The 18783-nt window shown below is 33.5% G+C and overlaps 1 protein-coding gene across 1 annotated transcript in view; it reads left to right on the forward strand.

Moving 5' to 3' along the window:
- The window catches only part of LOC149933392 (uncharacterized), a 91132-nt gene extending 76209 nt beyond the window's left edge, over nucleotides 1–14923 (forward strand). The window contains exons 8-9 of the mRNA XM_090157287.1: nucleotides 3177–3260; nucleotides 13837–14923. Of these exons, the coding sequence (XP_090013413.1) occupies nucleotides 3177–3260; nucleotides 13837–14375 (623 nt within the window). The 3' untranslated portion in view covers nucleotides 14376–14923. The remainder of the gene's footprint in view (nucleotides 1–3176; nucleotides 3261–13836) is intronic.
- The last annotated feature ends 3860 nt before the right edge of the window (nucleotides 14924–18783 follow it).

Genomic DNA, 18783 nt, shown 5'->3' on the forward strand with positions numbered 1-18783 from the left:
GAATTTAATATCGTGTAGTATTTATTGCTTTTAATAAAACAAAAATTTTAGTCATTTGCACTAGTTAAAATTACTGTCGAAACGTTAAAGATAGAAAATTAAGTGTGTTAAGGGTTTTAAAAATTACAATTGTTTCTGCGGATATTTCTTTATATTGCTAAAATATATCAGATTTCAATTAATAAAAATCAAAGCTCATTAATTCATTTATTTCACATTGCAAAAAAGGCCCCCAATATTTACCTCAAAAGTTGCATAATTATTTGGGCAATTCCATTGACTCTTTGAATCACGTCAACCACCGCGAAAGCTACATAGATTACGTTTTTTTAATTCTATTTACTTTTGGTATAATCTTTCTTTCGCGATTTGAATGCCCCCATCAATTGCGTACTAAATACTAGTCACGAATAAAAATGGATTTAGATATCGGGGCGATATAATTCTCAATGTTTTCTAATTCTGGACGAGAGAAAATTCCGAGGCGAGGCGTCGCCCTTAAATTGATAAATAAAACTTCGTCGACGCCTCGAAATGGCGAGATGCGAAGCAATAAAGAAATAATAAAAATTCTCCGGCGTGATATGAAATCGTAAACATTGAGGAGACATATAGAAGAAAAAGGCTGAACTTTATCGTGAGAACAAAGTCCATCGAAATTGCCAAAATAAAATGTTGACGCCGAATTTGGAATAAAGATAGGGTAGGTAAGAATGGACAAAAAATCATCATTTTATTGGAACCGAATGTTCCCCCTACCCCTTGATTTTCTTTTACAACGGCACCTAGCAATTTTTTAGGTTATCTAAGATCCTCAGAATCTCGTGGCTATACACAGTAGCGTCCGTAGAGTTAACGAGTTCTCTTACAACTTAAAATAAAAACTTGTTATTTTTTCTTCTGCTATCGTATATAACTTATCGGTGGTTTTAAACCGTGAGTCGTTAAACGTTGCATTCACAACAGTGGATCGCGGTTTATTATAGAACGGAGAGATTTAAAAAAAAAGCCCCCCCCCCCGTCCGATGGAAGAAAATGTATATAGTTTTCTCCGTAATAGTTAGACACGAAAAGGCATTTAGTCAGAAGCCAGAGTCAGGTAATTTACTTGCCTCCGTCAGAAGAACTTACTGTCCGCGACCATAAGTAAAGTATGCATGAGCTCTAAGGAGGGTGGGTCGTAAAGCCCCCGTTTTTGCCTTTTTGTTATTTTAAGTGGCCATTTTACCTAGTCGTAAACTTACAGGGTGATTCACTACGTTTTAACAAACTAAGCTTTAACTGTTCGAAAAGATGTACTCCGGTTTGATCTTAGCCAAAAGACAAAATGGTTTATTGTTTAAATAAAAAAATAGCACGAAGTCGTCTATTTTTAGATACAAAAGCTTCTACACTTTGATTTTAGCCAAAAAAAAACCAAAAAGGGTTTATTATTAAAATAAAAAATAGCCAGAAGACATCTATTTGTAGATTCAAAAATATATTATACAAAAGATGAAAAGGATTAATATTTATATAAAAACAATTGCATGAAGTCCATCTATTTTAAAGATGCGAAAAGGTACTACACTTTGATCTTAGAAAAGCTAAGTTGCCTATTATTAAATTCATAGAAAGTAATTTGTTTTGTACAAATCAAAATACTTTAGTGGTGCTGATCTACACATAAATATTTCATTTAGATATTACCAAAATTATCTGACCGAATTACATCAAATATACTTTACACATACGGTACATCAATTGATTTATTGGTCAAATTTCCACTTTTTTTGTAGAAATCTAGCGTTAGTTATCGCGGCGTGACAAAATACAAAAACACGGAAAAGGATATCGAATCTACTCTCTTTAATTAGAACATTCTATACTATTGAGATGGTAAAATCGTATATTTTTATACATATCGTACATGTTAAATTTACTACAAAGAACGTGTCAATGTGTCAGTGTATCTCTTTATCAGAAACCGTCAAAACTTTCTAATTGTATAATATAATTCAATTTTACTCCAAATTTAATTTAATTTAAAGCTGTGCTTAACGATTTAAATATGGAATTCGTCATGAATAGCAAAAATTTTATGTGTTCAATTATCGTGGCAAAATTAAACATTTTAAATCAAACTCCTGGCAGATGGACAGATGGCGTTACTGTTACGAATGTAGCGCTGAACTTTTAATTAGCAAAACTATATGAGGATTTTAGAAACCCTCGTCTGCTAAATATAGTTCAACAACGAATCTAGACATGACAGTCATGTAATTACAAAATTTCGTCTGCAATGACCAAAATATACAGTAGGTTGAGAATCCGATAGAGAGATTAAGCCCTCTCTAGAAAAAGCCTAGGGAGAAAGTGTAATAAAAACAGTCTGTACGCAATTCAGTTAAGTTTACACTACGCGTTTCGTAACGCGGACTTAACCCGTCTACTATGTTTCACCAACATCGTATTTTTCTCAGTGAATACATAATAAAATCCTCAAAGAAAAAATAGGAAATACAATCTTTTAAAGGGAGTATAACCCTACGTGTTTGGTAGGGTGCACTAAGCTTACTCAAAAATCCACACGAGGCGCAACGGTGAAATAGTAGGATGATTTCCAGATAAAACCTCTATAGCACGCTGCTAATGACCTATACTTTATACTAGAAATCTACTTGTATATTTTGGTTTAAGGTCATAACCCTACTGATTTCCCCGTTATATTTTTAAACAAAAGCATCGTAAGTAGTGAATTAACTATATCTCAATGATTACGTAAATAGTTAAGTCATAAACGTGCTATATTTTGAAATATTTTTTCTTCTTGTAGTTTTCCCTAACTATCTATTAAATATCGACTTGATCCGCATTCAGTAAGTTATTGGTGGTATAAACTTCTTATTAATTACCCCAAAAACACGCATGGGAGGAATGGAAAACTTTTCCCCATAAATTTCGATAAAGGTTATATTCCCTTTAAAGGCAGCTGATCCAAACATTTTGAAAGCCCCTGTAAATTCGCGTAAAAAATAGCATCCATCGAGTCCAACCCGCGGCTTTAAACTCTGTTAAACGTTGCGCGAGTTTGTGTGTGTGTAATATTTTTTCTCTTTCCGTTCGCGGTAATCATCCCTCTCTTTTTCTTATCTTGGTTTTCGTTTCTTTTTGGGCATCTCTCTCTCTTGGAACAGGAGACAAACCGCACGTCTGCAGCTACTGCCACAAGAGGTTCGCTCTGGCTTGCAACTTGAGGGCTCATCTCAAGACTCACGAGGGTAAGTCACGACTCGCCCAAGGCGCGACTCCGCCACCAAACTCGCCAATCATTCCGGCCGGGGTACCACACGCTGCGGGGACAGACTAATCTTAAATACATTGCCGAAATAACGAAAAAAAGGGACTTATCGTAGTACAGCTCACCGCCGCGACGGGTCGCTTTTAAACATAATGATTAAATCGCGCGACGAACAGTTTCCAACTAAACTTTAATACACGCGTGTTGGGACATCTAAGAGTATATTCTCCAGGGCCGAACCCTACCCCCCCCCCTCGTGTCGACCCCCTTTAATTTATTTTTTTCGGGGAAACGAAGTAGCCACCCCTCGCGCGATAGCGAAGCCAATTAGTAGCCTCAGGCTGGTTTGTTCCTACGATGGACGCCGCGGATATTAGCTACAGACAATAAGTCGCTCTCTTTATATACCTTTATGGATTATTACCTTAGATAGAGTCGGACCCGCGACGGGGATCTTTGGGAGATGTTGAAGAAAAAAAAAGCCACTAGTAATTCATTTTTCGTCGGATAAGAAGAGACCGCCTTGGGATAAAAACGTTTTTTGATTGAGGAGAAGATGAGAAGAGCGATTCTCCAAAAATCGATCTAATATCGAAGCCAATTACGGCAAATTGAAATTTGATTCTATGCTCGGCGAATAATGCGAATTTCCTGTCGTAAATTTCACATTTTTCCGGCGTTACGTGATCGGGCTCCTCGGGACGCTTCGAGGCCTTCGTTACGTCTCCTCATCATTCATATCTACGTACTTAATCGCTTTTCAGCGAGTGGCCGAAAGGGAGAAATATTTCGCGGGTACACCGAGAACGGATGGAGGGGAAACTGAGTTCACCTGGACCTGGGAATCGCTATGTCGCTGTAGTCGATTTCTGTCCACCTTGACTTTATTTGAAGCGACAATCGTGTCTAAAAATCTCAATTCCATGATCAGAAATAAGTTACGTTTGTTGGTTTTCAGTCGATCCGCTCCTAAATGTCTGATAATACAGTGTATTATATCAAGAGTAGATACAATTTATTAGAGAGAATTGTCCATCTCAATATTAACTAGAAATATTTAGTACTTTCGAAGAATCTGATTAATGAAAATACATTTCAAATTAAAAAAATTGTACTCGTGAAATACGTTATCTTTAAATCGACCAAATACGCTAGTTCGCGTAATTTTCACATTTCTCTGGGTTAAGATAGGTTTCGATTGAGCAAAATTTTGGCTAAACCATAACTTATGCCGCTTTTCTGGGTAAATTTGTAGTTTCGTCGCGTCGACCCAAATCCTATTTTGACTTTTACGAATTTTCGTAATTCGAAACAAAATTCAATTAAAAAAAAGAGAATAAAATTATTGATTGATAAATGGATCATTTTCATGCATAAAATTAATATCTTTAAGAGGACATTTAAAAACATAACGCGGTAAAAATTCAGCTTTGTTGCGCTGCATATTTTCGAGATTTTGGTATTAAATTCGAAGCCAATATGTTTCCGATTATATTTATAAACTAAAAATAGCTTGTGACGCTGTGTTGAGTTTGTAAGTTCTCTTCCCACTGGTTAAAAAGGTTTTCCCCCGAGTGCATCGTTTTCCCGTTTCCATAAAAACGTCTTGAGGTTAACGGTAATAGTTAGTATATGGATCTGTTGACTCGCGTGGCTTGAAGGGCTTTCCACCACTCTCCAACGCATTGTAACCGGCCACCTGATTAAAGGCATTAAACGTCGCTATAGATCACTTGGGCGTAAAACGGTGCCTTGGGTATTAATCTAGCTGATTATTATTCAAAAAATACAAAATATTTGATAAAATGATAAGTTTATAATCGTCTGATTAAAATGCAATAAAACTAAAGACGGGTTGACATATTTCGATTAGAAGGAAATGAATTAAATTAAATTAACAAAACCCAATTTCATTGTTTCTACACTATTGTTGCGGTTTTTAATCGATCTTCCTCTCGACAATTACGCAATCACGAATAACCGATAAGAAACCTAATATTATAGGTAAATTGGAATAAATAATAATCAGCAAAGCACTACCCAAGGCAAGTAGTTTTAAATCTTCTAACTCTCGTTGTCGGTTACATGCCATTCCGCTAATCGCAATCGAGGCAATAAGCCCACGGTTATCGGTTAACCGACAATCCTTATATATAACCAAATATTATCGGTTCCTTTGTATAAGTAATAATCAGAAAAGATTTACCCAAGGCGATACCCTCTACACTTTTAAATACTCTTAATTCTCGTTATCGGTTACGTAGCATTCCACTAATCGATAAGCCCACGGTTATCGGATAACCGACAATCCCTATATTTATCCCCGTATTTATATTCAAAGAAAACCACGACACAAAGATAAATAAGCGAATAAATTGCCAGTAATTGTCCCCTGCGCTCTAAACATTTTATTAAATACAACGCTAATGTCGAAATAGCCTATCACGTGAGCGAGGGATTTTTAAAAACCGCCGCGAGGGCAATTGGGAGTTTATGGGAGAATGGAAGAAAGCAAGGTCGCGGCAAGTCTGCGTGCAAATATGAGATAGTGTGCGTGTAAGGGGAAATCTAGGCGCTCTCCGCTGAGAACCAGAGGTTGTTATTATTTCGGTTACGCATGCTTGCTTCGGGTGCCGTCCGAATGCTAATCAAGCTCGCATCTGTATCCATTGCATAAAAGTCAGGACGCCCTTTCACGTAATCATATATAAGGCCGAGAACGTTGTTAGGTGTACAAGAACTTTCAACGCTAAAATTGGCTCCGGCCGCCATAACCTTATACCACTTTGTTTCTCCTCGAAATGTTAAGCTCCATCGGCTGGACCGGTAACAATGATATCATGATAGTTCGCTAAGACGTAGTTTGATTTCCTTACACCAAAGTACAGAAAGAAAGATACTTTTTGTAACTTCCATGTTTAGAAGGCATATGTGCCGAAGTACCGCATTATTTCCAATTACTAACGGTAATATTTGGACTAATGGTGGCTTTCCACTAGTTCGGTTTAGTTAAAACAAGTTGTACAAGACAATTCTTTTATTTAATACTAATACCCAAGACACTATCATAGGCCTAATTCAACTAGCGACTTGTAAAGCCAATAACCAGTGGCCGGGTTTGAAAGTGTAGGGAAGTGGTGGTAGTGGGAAGCCCATCATGCTACGAAAGCCAACAGCACCCTACACTTATGGAAAGGGAAAACCTAAGGTCTCATTGCAACACCCCGTTACCCAAACTCAACGTAGATGGTGTTATTCCAAGTGTTCACCCAGTTTGTATTTAGTTCATATTTCCTCGAGTTTCGTATTTTCTAAGAAGCTAATTTTTCCGTAAATAGCTAAGGTGACCTTCGTGAAGAGAGTATTTATCAAAATATGGCAATAATATAAATGGAATGTTAATACAATCAATGTGATAACTGTATTCAATGGTGTGTTTAAAAAATTAACCAATAAATGAGTAGAATTTGGCCAATCCATCGTCCTTTGGCGTAGAAAATAAAGAAACGCCTACTATCGGAAATTATCATTTTCAGAATGACCACGCCATATAATCCGCATGTATGTTGCAAAATTAGGATATTTTTGTTACTAAATATATTGAAAAAAGGTGTTTAAAACGTATTACAATATTTTTAAAATAACGTTAAACTATAGTTATCAGTAGTTAAAACCGAAACATTTTTTAATAATGGTTTTGAAAACGTATTGCATATAGAAAACATTTTTTAATTACATTTTTATAAAATTTAAAATTTAAAAATCGTAAAAATAAAGTTATCAGTAGTTTAAACCGAAACATTTTTTAATAATGGTTTTGAAAACGTATTACATATAGAAAACATTTTTTAATTACTTTTCTATAAAATATAAAATTTAAAAATCGTTAAACTAAAGTTATCAGTAGTTTAAACCGAAACATTTTAATAATGTTTTTTTAAAAGTATTATATGTAGTAAAAAAATATTTACAATTCTATACCTGAATTAAAATTTAAAATGTAAAAAGCGTTTAACTAAAGTTAACCGTAGTTAAAACCGAATAATGCTTTTGTAACAATCGAAAACTATGGCCTAAGTCTGACGCCATTTTAGGATGTGGTCATTCTGAAAAATGTTATAAAATAGGGCACTAGGACTGCCTTGATCCTGGTTCTTAGGGACCCGAATATGTTCTTGGTAAAGCCATGTCGCGACATATAAAGAAACTGTGGGGAGGAGACCTTGGACGCTTTTGGATTCTACGGAGGACACAAAGTCTGTCTCGCTTCACTTCATTTTATTTTACGTGCGTGATAAATCCAGATGTGCCGGTATTCAAAAATATACTCATACCGCTATTTAAGAAAGTGAATGTCAATAATGGTCAATTTCACGAGTGAAGTTGTCACAACAGAGCCATATGTTGCCTTTACAAAAATACACTTTCTGTGAAATATTTTACAAGAAAATATGAGATAGGAGGCTTTTTATATCGCCTAGAGTGTTTTATAATTATTTCTATAGAAATAATTTTCTATATACAGGCTGTTACGGATAATATGTGGTCAATTTTAGGGCGTGTTCTTTGGGTCCTAATGAGTCAAAAATGTGATATGAACATGGGACCTAAAATGCTTTGTCTCAGAGTTTTAGGCCCAAAATAGCGGGCCCCAAAACAACGAAGTAGCCAGTAATGTGAAATTAGGTACTGCCTTGAACCCAATGGTTTTCGTTTGTTATTCATTTGTTTTTAACGGTGAAGCGATAAGCGCAATAGAAAATGCCAAAAGTTCATTATTGAACTAGCAATAATATGTGCTAAATCCTACAATGATTTTACTATTGTCAAGTTCCATTATTTCAAAGAATTTATTTTAATCGACACTGTTAAGAATGGTCAGACATTTTGGAAATACGCAACTTGCACGAGATGAATGCCAATTCAAAGTATTTTCCCCGATTGATTCTGGGATAGTGCTCCTTATTTGGAAAAGCGTGTGAGAGCGAAATACGAGTGTTAAGGAAACGGAATGGTTCTTGTTAGTGTTGAAGACCCGGAATGGTACTGATACAGTTTGATTTGAGTAAAGCCTTACCATTTAGCCTAGCTGGAAGAAAACGTTACCTACATTTTTGCCTAAGCTGTACTTAATGAGACCTAACACTAGTTGTGTAGGCGTTATCTAACTTGATATCCTCTGAACGCATTAGATCAGCGGGAAAAATTTCAATTTCGTTATTTGACTTTTTTCAAAGTCAGCGAGGCCCTTTAGACTTTCTTCTAAATTATTAAAGGGAATGTACTTTTTAAGGAACAAAATACAACGCTGTATTGACAATTTTTTATTTTGTATCGAAATTTAAGATAAGTATGGCGCATTTTACTAATTCTGAATACACGGTTTTACACCAAATGTACGGGCGGGCTCAGGGAAATTGTACAGTTTACTCAAAGACCGTTACCAGATCGATGCATATTTGCCGCTGTTGACAGACGCTCGCGAGAACACGGACAAATTCAATAATTCTATAGATTTCTTTAGGAATTCCATAACCCTCTCTATAAATTCTATTACAGTTCTTTAGAAATTCTATAACGCTCTCTATAAATTATATTACAGTTCTTTAGAAATTCTATAACGCTCTGTAGAAATACTATAAAGCTCTTTAGAAATTCTATAACGCTCTTTAGAAATTCTATAACGCTCTTTAGAAATTCTATTGCGTTCTCTATAAATTCTATTACAGTTCATTGGAAATTCTATAACACTCTTTAGAAATTCTATAACGCTCTTTAGAAATTATATTGCGTTCTTTATAAATTATATACGGTTCTTTAGAAATGTTATTACAGTTCTTTAGTAATTTTACAGCGTTATTTTAAAACTATATCGAGACGTAGAGAAATCCTTCATATTTAACGCTTACCGCTTTGAACCAGACCGTTAATAAGAGAGGAGTTTCGAGCTGGATATGAACTATAATATGTATAAATTCGACCGAGGTAACAAAATGCTCAATCAATGAGACTTTTTTTAAATTTCTGTCAATAAAACGCGTTGTCCTCGAATACGGGAGCACCTGACCTCCAAAGGGGTCAATTTGAATGTAAAAACTACGTGGATAAGGCCTTTTTCTGACGGTGACTCGCTATAACGTGGTCGAAAAGACGCGTTGTAAGGGAGACGCTCAGAATCGATTCGGGTAGTGTCGACATAGATTTCATTAGCGTTCGGGCTGAATCTACTACTTTATATTTCTTCCTGGCGATTCGCGCAGAGCGGCTAGAAATCAAAGTGGACAGGGACCAGAAACAAACCAACCGGAATAAAAAGAGAGAAAAGTGGGCAACGTCGACAACCTAATGGAGATTTTTCTCCTATACCTTTAATATACCACGCGTCTTCTCTCAGAATTAAAGATTTCAAATTTAGGGTGGTCCTTTTTTGTTTTTTTCTTTACTGTTGCAGTCTTACCCTCTAAATTTGTTCCAATGTATGAAAATATAATACATAAGAAATTTGGCATAAATTTAGCAAATTTTAGAGATAGCTCAATAACCTGGAAAATTCCCTATTTTTAGAATAAACATATTTCTCGAGTTAGTTAAGGATTATACTTACTCTATCTAAAAATCCACCACTCTGTGTGGTTTAATATGCCTTCAATTATCTGGTTTCCAACTGCCAAACGTTCTATTACCGAACGTGGCAAGTTATTACCATACGTAAACAAAGCAGTTTGGAAATTCCCTTTTTTTAGCAATCGAACAAACGTTAATTTTTAATATTTCGCGAGCTAGTTACGTGTTATCTAAAACTAAAATATTCCAAGGTGTGTAATATATAACAAATTTATCTGGTTTCAAACTACTTTGTTTATGCATGGAAATGGTTCCAATAGACTTGCCATTTTCAGAAATAGTAAACAAAGCAGTTGGAATTCAGATAAGCTAACGAAATATTCAACAACAGAGTGGTTGATTTTGAGATGGGGAAGCCGTAATCAAAAAATATGGATAAAAATTAAAAAATCACCGTTTTTTCCTAGAGAATTTTCAAGCTCATTGAGCTACCTCTAAATTTTGTTCAATTTACCCCAAATTTATTATGAATTATGTTTTCAAACATTGGAACAAATTTAGAGTGTAAGACTGCAACATTTAAGAAATAAACGAAATAATGACCACCCTATTTTCAATTGATGACTTTATTTCTTATACTGTAAGAAATAAATGTTTGAAAAATAAACTATTTCCGTCCCGCTTTCTTCATCGCAAAAATAACAAGTGGGCCACTTCATGCCCCGACGAACTATTTGATATCCGTAAATAACAATAAATGAGTCAGTCCCATATCTGTAGCACGTTAATTATTTTCTGAAAGTTATATCTAGAATGACCGCGAGTTTGGAAAAATAAGTTATATCTAGAATGACCGCGAGTTTGGAAAAATAAGTGCGCCAAATTTGGTTATTTTTATTTAATATTTATTAAAATACTTTTATAACAATAAATGAGACTATCTATCCTCATCGTTATTCGTAAATTTGACTTTATAAATAATATTAATTTCATTTTAAAATAATTTTTACATCGTTTGCTTATATTTTAATAGGTTTATTTTTTATGACTTTTTAATTTGATTGTAGCAGACGCTAGATCATAGGCGCTACCTAGGATAAGCTATCGCCGTTACGCCACCTACACTCGTTTCGGTCGCGAATAAAAGCTATAATTTTCGGTCAAATAATTACTATACATAAAAATTAACAAAACCAGAACAAGTGTAATATTTGTTTTTAACAGAATAAATAAATAAATTTAAGTAGTCACGCGTAATATTTACCCCTTGGACTTCTATAATTCCGCCATCGCTAGGGTATAGTTATTCCCTGGACCGCTGGGCAGTATTTCCACTTCCTCGGGTGGGTCTCCGCCTAATATTATTATCTTCTATCTCTTAGTCTGGACGCCGTTTTAGTCTGCATGTGGTTATTCCCGAACGCGTTACTGGTTACTGCGAGCGGCCGCGGTGGCGGGGACCATAGCTGCTACGGGAGTGTCACTCTAGCCTATACTAGACCTTAAAACGGAAAAGGTCAAATAAACCAGGTGTGCGCCAATTTAGGGGTTGAGATTACCTTATTAATATTAGTTATTATTTTTTATAAGATTTTAAGATATTTTGGAGATAAATATTTTCAAGGTCGTGATAATCTAATTTTTTATTAAAAGATTTTATTATAACATAGGCGCCACCATAGCCCATCACTACTATCTTAATTTTGTACTATTCTTTAATTGGTAATATTCCTTTATTTAATTTCAATTCTAGAGCTCCTCGTCAAAGTATCCCTTACAAATACGTTCTGTAGATTTTCTTTCTATTCATTCTTACAGAGGCGTATATAATATTTTTAGTTTTCTATACCCTATTTAGTTATATTTAACCATTGCCAAAATCACCTAAAATAATCTAGGTTATTTTCAATGGCTATTAGAAAATTACCCAAATTTCTATAAATTCTATGTACTATATAGATTTTATAGAAAATTACGCAAATTTCTATATATTATAAAGATTCTATAGAAAATCACCCAAATTTCTATGTATTATAAAGATTCTATAGAAAATCACCCAAATTTCTATATATTATATAGATTCTATTTAAAACTACCTAAATGTCTATATATTATATAAGTTATATATAAAATTACACAAAATTCTATATATTATATATATTCTATATAAAATTACCCACATTTCTATACATTATGTAGATTATATATAAAAATACCTAAATTTCTATATATTCTATAGAATATTTGGTCTTGTTTCTATAAGAGTCCGATGACCGGTCTTTAGAATTTCAGTTTAAGGAAATTGTTTCTGTTTGAGGAAATTGCAAGTTAAAACGTTGGAAGCCTTTGAAAGTTAATTTACTAGTCTCGCAAGTTTCTGCGCTCAATAATGGAGATCCCCCCCCCTCACCGACATCCCCGATAATGATAATGACAAAAACAAATCGATATAAGACTATAAATAGATACAGAGGTATATACCATATCCAACGGGAGTTGCATTCATCATGCCTTTAGTGTTATTCCGAGCTTCAAATGTGTACCTAAGCAGCCTCCCGCTGTTTTTCAAAATACGTCACTGAAACAAAAAGAGTGTTTACAAAATATTTATACTAAAATATGTTCTATCCAGGGTTGGCACAATTTTGCCAAGGGTGGAAAAAACCGGGTGGGAAAAACTAGATTTTTCCCACCTATTGTTTTCCGGTGGAAAATCGTACTTCCATGGTTTTTTCCACGTCTAGTGGCAAAATTCAATAAAAAATAAATAATAAAAGCAGTATATTCTTCTATTCTATTCACCCTTATTCTGGCCTTTTTTCATCTATCCCATTTGCAATGACCAAATTAGTCACTTAATAGATATATCAATGATTATATTTAGCATGAAAAGAGTTTTTCCCATTTTTTTCCATTTTTTCCGGTTTTTACCAGTTTTTCCCACATGTTTTTGCCAACTTTGGTTCTATCTATTCCACATTTATTTATCTTTGTTAAATATTATACTGAGAGCTCATCACAGAGTGACGTAATCTAGCGAGGCGCCACCTTGGGCCTAGGGTGGTTCCTTGACTATCTGATTATTAAGTTAAGTTAGGCTAGGTGGAAACGCAAAACGGGTAAGAAGTGCTCAAAACGTCGTGAATTTTATGATAGGAAGTGTCATAGTAGATTAACTAGATTTGAAAATTTTCTGGAAAATTTTCTGAAATGCGGAAAATATTCGGCAAATCGGAAAAATAAAAAATTGAAACATAAATTACTTTTTAAGGGTTTTTAATGTTTTTACCTATTTATCGATATAAAATGTCTAAGTAAATATACTACAAAACATTAACAGTGTTACATTGTTAATCAGTTTAGACTAGTCTAGGGGTTTAGTATTACTTTTAGATTCGAAAAAATGAGGCGAAAATGCCGCTTTATTTAAATTTGCAAACCATATATTAGACTAATCATGGAATGAAAACTTTTTTATTTTTTTTTCCGAAAAATAGGCCTCGATCATTTTCCGGAAAATTTTCCGACTTACAACATTATGTCATAGTATAGACCAGCGGTTCCCAAAAGGTGTTCCGCGGAAACATGGGGTTCCGCGGAAACATGGGGTTCCGAGAACTCGCAGCGCGGCCATTTTTGTTTGTGTCAAAAGTCTTTTAACTTAAGATAAGTTAAAAAAAATAGGTGGATAATTTAGGGTTCCATAGCAAAAACAATTGGGAACCACTGGTATAGACTTATGGCAATAAACGTCGTACATTTCCATAGTTTTACGGGAAAATTAATAACTACCTCGAACCTGCAAAAGTTCACGTTTTAAAGGCATTAAAAGTTGCTAGATGACTTATTGAGCCTAAGGTGATGCCTTGGGTATTAGCCTAGCGGTGTATTATTATTATTACTCGCACTTCATTCGTAGAAGATAAAACGTGTTTACTTCTGGTAAATGTGAAATGTGTACTATATCTGAAATTTGTGTCTCCTTCCTTCAGGGGAGCAGTTGGAACAGTGCACGAAATGCTTCAAGTCCTTCCCCATCGCCTCGGGCATTCTGGTCCACGGCTACTGTCACTCTTGCTATCAAAACAACAACGTCATGGCGTGCACGCTGACCGCCGTCCAAGCCGCGGTCAACGGCGTTCTCGATAACGACAACTCGAAGCGAGAGAAGAAGAGCAACGTCCGAGAGATGACCAAGAGGCTCGTCAACTCGGACGAAGCCGCCCTACTCGGCCAAACAGTTCATTCAGCCGTCAACGGCGCCGTCAGAAACCACCAGCAACAAGTTCGGGAAGCGAGAGCCGCGGGAGACGAAACGGAAGAGGAGTTTCAGGACGACGCGGAGGGCGAAGAAGAGATAGACGGAGAGGAGTTGGAAGAGGAAACCAGGCGTCAATTCGTTTTGGGAGTTTTAGACCAAGTCATGCTCCGATACGAGCAGGCCGGCGCTTTGATCGCCAAGTCTTTGGAACTCAATCGCAACGGAGGAGAGCCGTCCTTATTGGAGACGGGAGTCGCCACCACCAGCTGACCTTCCTCTCCGAAACGGTGACCTACAAATATCCGCCTTTTTGCGCGAACCATTTTGTCACACTGTCCGGTTGAAAATATATATATATATATATATAAATATGGGAGACTCCTTAGAAATTGCGGACTCGCGTATATCAAGCCGTGCGCGCGGTCTTGACAGCTCAAATGCTCAAATAAATATTATATCTCAGTGGCCAAATATTTTTTCTTTATATACGCACGATTTATCGCGAAGCTGTTTGTGTAAAATAAAATCTCTAGTCCGTCCAAAACTTTTCCAAGAAGAAAAACCAACTGGAGGAATTGAAAGACGTTTGAAGAATGAAAATCTGGTGGCTTCTACATTCTCGTTATTGTTTATTTGTTATTAGTGCGCTGATATTTGACACTATCGACAGGATTTTTATTTTCAATTCGTATAATATTTTTTGAAACCAATTTTATTTCCATCTGTAAATATATATTTTCTGTAAAAACAACCCTTTAGGGATAAATGTGGAATTGCTTAACTTATTTTTTATATTTAGATTTTTAAATTTTCTCAACCGTTATCGGTACAAAAAAAACTAATTCATAACTGAGCGCTCATCTAAAACTCATTAATCGTAGCATTAATAAATTAATCAAAATTATCATTTTAGACTAATAGGAGCGATATATGACATGGGATTTAAATAAGCCAGGGTAAATATCATTTCGGGACCTGAGTTTTAAAACATCGCGAAACACTGTTATAAATATTATATTCCATGAATTTTATGATCTTTTCCATAATAAACCTTATTTCATTTTGTGGTAAAAAGGTTTAAAACAATTCGGTTTCCTATATTTTCTTAGAGATTTCTTAACTTGGAATTTTTTTTTATCAAACATTAACCTTTCGATTTACGACGTTTTAAACTCAGCTAACGATTTGGCGAAATGAGAACAATCGTATATTGACTAAAAACTTAATAATTTAAACAATATTTGTAAAATAAAAAGTGCTATATCTCGGTCTTTATTTACTCTGGATTAAATAAATTGTAATAGCTGTGTAGAAGCTCATTAATTCAATCAAAAACCAAACGAAAAATGTACAAAATTTTAATAAATTACGTTAATAACAAAATATAAACGCTTGTACATAAATTATTTAACAAACGTTTAAAAATACTAGAGACCAAAATCTATTAAATAATTTCCTTTAGAATGTGCCATTTTTCTTTAGAATATCTTTGAACGATTACACTCTTAAGAACAATTTCATCTACAAAGACTTTTAGAATGAATTTATCTAAAAGTATTATATTCAGTGGCGTAGCTGAGAACTCAGAGCCCCCCCCCCCCCCACAAAAATCTCTATGAGGCCCCCCTTTTTAATTTTTTATGGTTAGCGGGGCCCCCCGAAGCTCTAGGCCCCCCTTGAAGCTCGAGGTCCCCCCCCCCCGCACCGCGGGCCCTGCGGACCATCAGCTACGCCACTGATTAGCTTTAGAATATCTTTGGACGTTTACACTCTTTAGAATAACGTAACCTACAAACGAGTTTCTCTAATGATTTTTTCTTTGTAAATATCAATAAAATACTCTAAACTTCTATTAAATCTTTATAGAACTTTAAATCATTATTTAAAATATATATAAAGATTTGAGATAATTTTTTTTAATTTTACAATGAAAGCTACATCATAAATTTTAGGATGACGCTCATAAATACAATATAAAAAGTTCGAACCAAAACATCGCTTTAAAAGGTAAGCCAGTAATTATAGCGATTGCTACAGGTGGGAGATTATACCGTGGATAGTATCTACGCGGCGTGCTCCGAGTGATAATTTGCCAGTCCGACACACAGAGAGAGGCCGTACAAATATCTTTTTTGGCCATCGCATTTTGAAAGAAAAATCATACAACAGCCAGGCACCTCCATCACTCGAAGATGTATAGAAATTCTTCGACTATCACTCGCCAAAAGAGCCTAAAAATCTAAGGTTAATTAGGTAGCTAGGCGGACGTTTACGTCCCCTGCCTCTAAGAGACCCGTCTAGATCGCGGCTTTTATATTTTTTTCGCTCGAATTATCGTTAAAACGCGAAGCCCCTAGTACGGGCTGGGAGCGAAATAAGCGACTATCCGAACGTAATAAAAGTTGGGGCTGTCTGTGGTAATCACGCGATTCCAACACGCGGCAGTACACTATGCAGTTGTCAAAAATGGAAAACAAAAAAAACTGTGCCCCCGAGCTTCGATGGGTTGGTTGGCGGGCCTTGACAGTAATAAGGAGCCCTCGGAATGTCCTCTCGCTAGCGGAAAAAACGGACTTTATCAGAACCTTTTTGGCTTTCCTCGCGCTAGGCTAGCCTCCCCTTTCGCGCGCCCCTCGGACTGATCAGCCGCAGCCGCTCCGATGCCCATGAAGACGTTCGATTCGACAGGCCACTCCACGACTACGACCACAAGTAGCTGATCTTGCTCTTACGAGAAAAGTATCTGTCTCTCAGTGATTTAAAACATCTATTATAATACTGCCGCGTATTTAGGAAAATGTACAAAAATGGTTGCAGTTGTAAACCAAATTCTAAGCAATGTAATCACAAGTTTAAATTAAATTTAATCATATATTGTAAAATAATATAATATAATATCATCTCATCTCATCTCATTGCATCGTATCATATTTCTATCCTATTTATATATAATATAATATAATATAATATAATATAATATAATATAATATAATATAATATAATATAATATAATATAATATAATATAATATAATATAATATAATATAATATAATATAATATAATATAATATAATATAATATAATATAATATAATATAATATAATATAATATAATATAATATAATATAATATAATATAATATAATATAATATAATATAATATAATATAATATAATATAATATAATATAATATAATATAATATAATATAATATAATATAATATAATATAATATAATATAATATAATATAATATAATATAATATAATATAATATAATATAATATAATATAATATAATATAATATAATATAATATAATATAATATAATATAATATAATATAATATAATATAATATAATATAATATAATATAATATAATATAATATAATATAATATAATATAATATAATATAATATAATATAATATAATATAATATAATATAATATAATATAATATAATATAATATAATATAATATAATATAATATAATATAATATAATATAATATAATATAATATAATATAATATAATATAATATAATATAATATAATATAATATAATATAATATAATATAATATAATATAATATAATATAATATAATATAATATAATATAATATAATATAATATAATATAATATAATATAATATAATATAATATAATATAATATAATATAATATAATATAATATAATATAATATAATATAATATAATATAATATAATATAATATAATATAATATAATATAATATAATATAATATATATCGTAATAATTCGTAATATATCGTAATAATTCGTCATATATCGTAATAATTCGTAATATATCGTAATAATTCGTCATATATCGTAATAATTCGTCATATATCGTAATATATCGTGATACATCGTGATATATCGTGATATATCGTAATATATCGCAATATAGTGTAATATATCGTGATATATCGTGATATATCGTAATATATCGCAATATAGTGTAATATATCCTAATATATCGTAATATAGCGTAATGCATCGTAATATATCGTAATACATCGTAATATAGCGTAATATAGCGTAATATATCGTAATGTATCGTAATATAGCGTAACATATGGTGATATATCGTAATATATCTTAATATATCGTAAAATATCGTAATATAGCGTAATATTGCTTAATATATTGTAATATTTCGTAATATTTCGTAATATTTCGTAATATTTCGTAATATTTCGTAATATTTCGTAATATATCCAAATATATCGTAATATACTATAATATTAATGTTACGAAAGAGGTTATGACTCTCTAATTTAAATCATCTATTAGCCTGCTACGTATTTAGGAAAATGTATCAATATGGTGGCCGTTGCAAACAAAATTCTGAACCAAGTAATAACAAATGCTAAATAAGTTTGATCTAGTTTTACGATACAAATTACCAAAACCAATAAAAATCAATCAAAATTCTATTTCTTTATTTATTAATTCAAAATAGCAGAAAACCTGCCATATTCATGTACTGTTTATGTTATTCGCTCGAAGCTTATTCCATTCTTTTTATAAATAGTAAGTTTCGGATGACAAAGTAGAGTGAGAATAAAACTATTAAGGCGGTGTAAAAGTGATTTAAAAAAGTAAATATCAAAACCCAGTTTAATTTCTACATTTTACATCGCTAGCTGGAGTAATTCCGGCAGTACACGT

The sequence above is a fragment of the Leiobunum rupestre genome, chromosome 8, assembly GCF_980474605.1.
Source record: "Leiobunum rupestre chromosome 8, qqLeiRupe1.1.hap1, whole genome shotgun sequence".
Taxonomy (NCBI): Eukaryota; Metazoa; Arthropoda; class Arachnida; order Opiliones; family Sclerosomatidae; genus Leiobunum; species Leiobunum rupestre.